The sequence below is a fragment of the Alosa sapidissima genome, chromosome 3 (genome assembly GCF_018492685.1).
Source record: "Alosa sapidissima isolate fAloSap1 chromosome 3, fAloSap1.pri, whole genome shotgun sequence".
Classification (NCBI taxonomy): domain Eukaryota; kingdom Metazoa; phylum Chordata; class Actinopteri; order Clupeiformes; family Clupeidae; genus Alosa; species Alosa sapidissima.
The window spans coordinates 37,887,225-37,893,279 of record NC_055959.1 but is presented as its reverse complement, the minus strand read 5'-3'; the positions used below and the strand labels follow the sequence as shown (position 1 = coordinate 37,893,279).

General features: G+C 49.0%; 1 protein-coding gene across 2 annotated transcripts in view; it reads right to left on the bottom strand.

The window, feature by feature from the left end:
- Nucleotides 1–5,769, bottom strand: part of raraa (retinoic acid receptor, alpha a) — a 39,146-nt gene extending 33,377 nt beyond the window's left edge. The window contains exon 1 of one of the 2 annotated variants that reach the window (XM_042086960.1): nucleotides 4,239–5,769. In XM_042086960.1, coding sequence (XP_041942894.1) covers nucleotides 4,239–4,413 — 175 coding nt within the window. In that variant the 5' untranslated portion in view covers nucleotides 4,414–5,769. The remainder of the gene's footprint in view (nucleotides 1–4,238) is intronic. The other variant, XM_042086961.1, reaches the window with a different exon arrangement.
- Nucleotides 5,770–6,055: the final 286 nt, after the last annotated feature.

Below are 6,055 nucleotides of genomic sequence, written 5' to 3'. Positions count from 1 at the left end.
AGGCCTCGGGGAGGTGTGTGAGTGTGTGTGTTTGTCCTCATGCCCATCACTCACAAGTTGACCAATCACAATGTGCGGCTGGGGCATATGGTGTGTGATGTCATCAGCAAGGGACGGGAAAAGGATCTGGATCTGTTGCTCAGGGCTGTCACACACACACACTTCTTAATGAGGCCGAGAGCGTGTGTGTGTGTGTGTACATGTGAGTGAGGGAGTCCAAAAGTGTATGTGTGTGTTTGTGTATGTGTATGTGAGTGTGCGTAAGTGTGAGTGTCTGTGTGTGTGTGTGTGTGTGCATGTGTGTGTGAGTGTGTGTGTGTGCATGTGTCAGAGTGTGTGTGTGAGTGTGTGTGTGTGTGTCTTTCTGACAGGGTGGCGTGTCATGGCGGTGCTGTGAAATGCTGCCCTGCGGCTTTTCCCAGAGAACGAGTGTGAACTCAGCTTACCTCTGGCATTTCACACACACACACACACACACACACACCCTGTCTGACAAACTCACAGAGTAGTTGACAGGGCCAGAAAGGGGTGTTTGTGGATGTGCAGCTATGCTTGTTATTTGTACAGTGACACAAAAGGCAAAAATAAACACACAACACAGGCACAAAAGCACATACAAACGCCCACACACACACACACGTCACACACACACACACACACACACACACACACACACACGTCACACACACGTCACACACACACACACACGTCACACACGTCACACGTCACACACACACACACGTCACACACACACACAGACACACGTCACACACACACATCACACACACGTCACACACACGTCACACACACGTCACACACACACACACGTCACACACACACACACGTCACACACACGTCACACACACGTCACACACACGTCACACACACACACTAATGCATGAGCACACAGTTGCAACAGCTGAAAAGTTTGGAATCCACTGCAGCAGAGACACGTACACCCGAAGAGTGTCAGACTTCACCAGAACTACCATAAATACAGTCCACACACACACACACACACACACACACAGACCATCTCGCATCAGACTACACCAGACAGAAAGATGGGTGAAAGGGCACACACACACCCACACACACTCTTAAACAGACTAACTTCCACTAGCTGCACCACAGTGTTGTTACTTGTTGCTACAGAGTATAAATGAGTAAGCTCTGTAATTAGGCTAGTCAATTAAAGCATACTGGCAGAGTCTAAACAAAGGCCACTGCATATGTGACGCGCACACACGCACACCCATATCTGGCTGTTCTTTTCAGATTCATGCACACACTTCAATCCCCTACCTCAACTCAAACAGCCCTGATAGCTTTACCATGTTGTTGTTGTTAACATACACACCTATATGTAAATTACATTTCATACACAAAGTTCCACCAACGACCGAACATGACATACTCAGAAACAGCTGCACAAAAACACACACACACAGACACGGATGTTGTTGCATATCTAGCATATCAACATATGCAAAGCATGTTTATGCTTGTATGTGTTTCATTGATGGCCCATTAATGTGTGTATGTTTTATTATCTCGTTGAGCAGTGTGTGTGTGTGTGTGTGTGTGTGTGTGTGTGTGTGTGTGTGTGTGTTTGCGTTCTCCAGGCAGAGAGGGACTTCCGTACTCTGGTACCACATGAGTCAGATTAGCAGAGCACAAACAACAGCCTCAGGCCCCGATGATCACACACACACACACACACGCGATTACAGGCCACTGGCCGTTTGGCAGTGGCCTTGAGAGAAGAAACGAGCAGGAGCAGAAAAGAAAAGCCTGGGACTCAGTCACCGATGAAGACACACACACACACACACACACACACACACACTGATGAAGACATTATGGAAGTCTTGACGACCGTGAGAGAGGCTTGGGAAACAGCCGTGTGAATTTACAGCGCCGTGCACCACCGCTCTCTCTCTCTCTAAAGCCCTGTGTGTGTGTGTGTGTGTGTGTGTGACAGTCATGTGAAAGAGGCTGAGTACATTCCTTCATGCATGAGGCTGTTAACTGTGGCGCACATGCACACATACACACACACACAGCACTGACACGACTGGGATCAGGGATCAAGTGGGCTTGATCCGTTTGGACGCAAGACTCCGCCTTCACTCCCACCCAAACCCCCTTGAAGTCCATCAATAATCTGTGTGTGTGTGTGTGTGTGTGAGACAAACCAGCACACACAGGCTGTTCTCCATCATGTTAATGATGAGAGGCTCTCGGTGATAAACACTGGGGGCAGAACCAGGTGGTTCGCCTCGACCATCTCCATCACACACACGCACACGCACACACACACACACGGGACTCCTGCGCCTATCCATCGGTGGCTCTTCAGAAGTCAAGAGAAATGAGATTCTGTTTGATGTCCAATCTAGCTGCCAGAGGGAGAGGGAGGGAGAGAGAGAGAGAGAGAGAGAGAGAGGAGAGAGAGGAGAGAGAGAGAGAGAGAGAGAGAGAGAGAGAGAGAGAGAGAGAGAGAGAGACAGGGAGAGAGAGAGAGGGAGAGGGAGATCCCTGCTCAGATTCAGCTCACTCCCAACGCCGCTCATCTGCATTGATTAACACATGTGTTCTGCGGGGACTCGGCGATTGGTCTCCACCTAAGAGATGCAGTTACCCACTCGCCTCCGGAGCCTCCTCTGCTCTTTGGGCTTCTTCACTCCTCCCTAAAGAGTCCATTTTGTGCGTATGACACTATCCTAGAATCACTGTAAGAGGCTAACCAAAAATACCAAACGCCCTTCTCTTGGCAACCCCCGACCACACTTTTGTGAAGGGAAAGGCAGGCTGGGAAAGAGAAAAGATTCCACCGCCACTTTCATAGGTTATTAGAACGCACGCGGACCGTTCCAGATGTTCCGCATTACCAGAGAGCGTTTTTATTGTCTTAAGAGGAACTCCTGAAAAATGCTCGGCATGTTCTCTAGGGTCCGGCGCAGCCGTTTCTACTTCAGCCACTGCTTCATTTCCTCCGCGTCTTAAGGCGTGACGTGGGGCTATATCTTCCGCTCCAACTACATGGCAGCACTTTACTACATTGGCGTATTCACTGTAAATGGAGCGCCAGAATGCGCCGTTAAGTGCTCCATGCGTATTGTTTACCAGCAGGGCCGCTTGGGGGAGGGTCGGAAAATCCGTGACCCGCCGGTCCCTTAGCCGACCTCTGTGACCTGAGTGCGAATACAAATGGCGATGTGCGCTAAAGCCAGCAGACCTGGCAACACAGCCACAACAACCAGCCGCAGGACCGAAACGTCTCCTGTTAAGTCTATGGTTTACCATTATTATAACCAACCAGTTGGATTCATAGCCTACATAACTATTCATGCACATTAACTGTAGCCTATTTGACGTGGGTTATCAAACTCACATCTCTTTAAAAACTGAGACTAATACTATGCTACAGCGTGCAGACTATCTGGAGTCTACGCTGACATCCATTGGACAATTAACTAGCCTACCCTACAGTTACTCGAACAGGGACCTTCGTCATTGAGGGTAATTTAATGTTTGCCTGGGAGCATACGCGTAAAAAAGCAAGACGCAATAGCGATTATTACAGCAGCTGGGGATTGATGCCAGCAGCGCGGCTTGATCTGATTACAGTTGGCATGGTTTTAAAAGCGAGACTTTACTTGGAGAACGATCTTTTACACGACCGTGACTGTTCGCAGACTTGACTTGAAACAGGCATGCGATCGAGAAAGAGCACTACATCGACTGGGTTGTTAGATTCGGCCGATGAAAGACTATAAAAGTCGGTTTCTAAAGGGCAGATACTGGAAGAGTGGAGAGAGAGAGAGAGAGAGAGCGAACGCAAACGCACAGAGCTCGTCTGCAATGTTTCTCAAAAGTGGGTCAGCTAGTCAAACGGCAACCTCGGGATAGGCAGCAAAGGGACTAATGTTATTTCGTCGAGAATATTACTTTCAGCGGAACGATAGATTCCACTGCCCTTCAAATCAGACAACACCTTAATCGATTGAACTTTAAGATTAAGCTTTGTAGAGCTCTGGTCAGTCCGATCTACATGAAGCACAATAAGTGTACAAGTGGCATTTTTTGCATGAAGGGCTACAGCAGCAAGACACACACAGATTTCACATGCATGGTCACCTTGCAAAACAGGTCAACTTTAAAAGTATCCAATCTAATGTGCAGGTATGATTAAGATGGGAGATGATAACAGGCTACAGGGAAGGGACACCTACAGTGGTTGGAGCCGCTCCAGTGTTGGTTTCGCCGAGACGAGCTGTAGGGATGGGTCGCCCCGGGAACCAGTCCCTTCTCCGGTATCAGGCAGCCCCGGCTCTGGTTGTAGTAATCCATCATCAGAAAGGGGTTCGGGCTGGAAGTGAGCCCCACAACGTCCACGCTCTCGTACATTCTGCTACCGTTCCGATATCGCTCCCCCTCGAACAGAAATATTTTTTTCCTCCGGGTGTTACAATGTAGTTAGCGTGTAGCGCCTGCCGTGACGCGCAAGGTCCACTTTTGCAGCCAAGGAAATTTATTAAAAAAAAAAACAATCTTTTTTGTCGTAGTGTGGACACAAAGAGTGAAATAATAAAAACAATTTCGTCACTTAAGAGAAATATTGAGTTATTCTAGCACTGTCATTGTGGTTGTCTGCTCCGATAATATGGTTTCGTTCCCCGTTGAAACTAAATTTCTAGGCTACTACAACTAAAGTAACTGTACGGAAAAATGCCCCGTACAAAATCTAAACGGAATCTGCATATCTGACAGAATTCCTGAGCGCATGTCAACAGAGCGACCCGCAGCACTGCGTTCGATAGATATTTGACCGGAATATCGACAGATGCCTCTGAAACTTGGTGAGGCAGAAATCAACCTAGTCCCCCTGAGGTATGACAAGTCCTCTTGGCCTTCTCCGGTGGGAAATCCCGCGAATTACTTCCAAACTCCAGTGCAATCAGATTCAGTGCGTTCGGACACGCTCACGACCGTAGCAGCCAGAACTGCTGTTGCAGTGGAAAAGCCACACAGACAGCCACATACAACACGCAAACTGGTATCTAGTTCAGATGGTATTCCACGTAGGGAACGTCCTGAGTTTCAGTCTCGGGATACGAAGAGGCTGTCCCGCACGCCTTCTCGCTTTGGTCAGACGGATCTTCCTGAGAGTCAATCCAAATGTGCTGAGCCGATGCTCCAGGCTTGTCGGAAGAAATTTGAGCTCCTCAGTTCGCTGTTTACATGGACTTTCCTGACGCTCTCTGGTTACAGTCTGAACCAGCGTTCCCCTGCGTGTTTACGTCCAAGACGAGTCCCGAGGTCCCACAAAAATTGTGTCAGCAACACGCTCGGAGTCTAGTGACGAGAGCGAGCAGCTGTGTGTTCGCTCCACCTCCGGTCTCCGCTCGCGCTACTCCCCTTCGGCCGCCACGCTCCTCCTACAATTAACCCTTTCAAGCCTCCACCAAAACACACCGCGTTTCACTGAAACATAGCCTTCCAACCACTTTGTGTAGGTAGGCTGTTATGTGCATGGTGGACTAATTATTCTATGGGTTAAAATATGACCGAACATAGCCTACATGCACTAAAGTCAAATTAATTGGCCAACTCTGACAAAACTCACAATAGAAGCAGCTGAAGGAACAGGCGAAGTGTGTTGCTTATGAAGGGAAAGTTATTTCATCGTGGTAAACACCACTCGTAATGACTCAAATACAGTTTGGATTCCTCCACTAAAGTAATTTACCCTCCCCCCCGAGTTCTCATCGTTCATCTCACCGTTCATCTCACGGCGTCTCGCAGTCCCTTTCTCTCTCCGCGCCACCCTCCTCCCCGACCGACGAAGGCTCTTTCATTCATTTGCCTAATGCTATGCGGGTGAACTTTTCTTGAACTCGCGATGGCTGGCGGGCTCACCTCCCGGTGACCCGCGTGCTGACACCGATTCGCTCCCCTGCATTTCTCTTCTGACATCATCCGAGGGTTCCCACCTTGTCCGCCAGCGTTACACAACCCCACTTACGGGAGGTGCCGGTACTCAGAGACC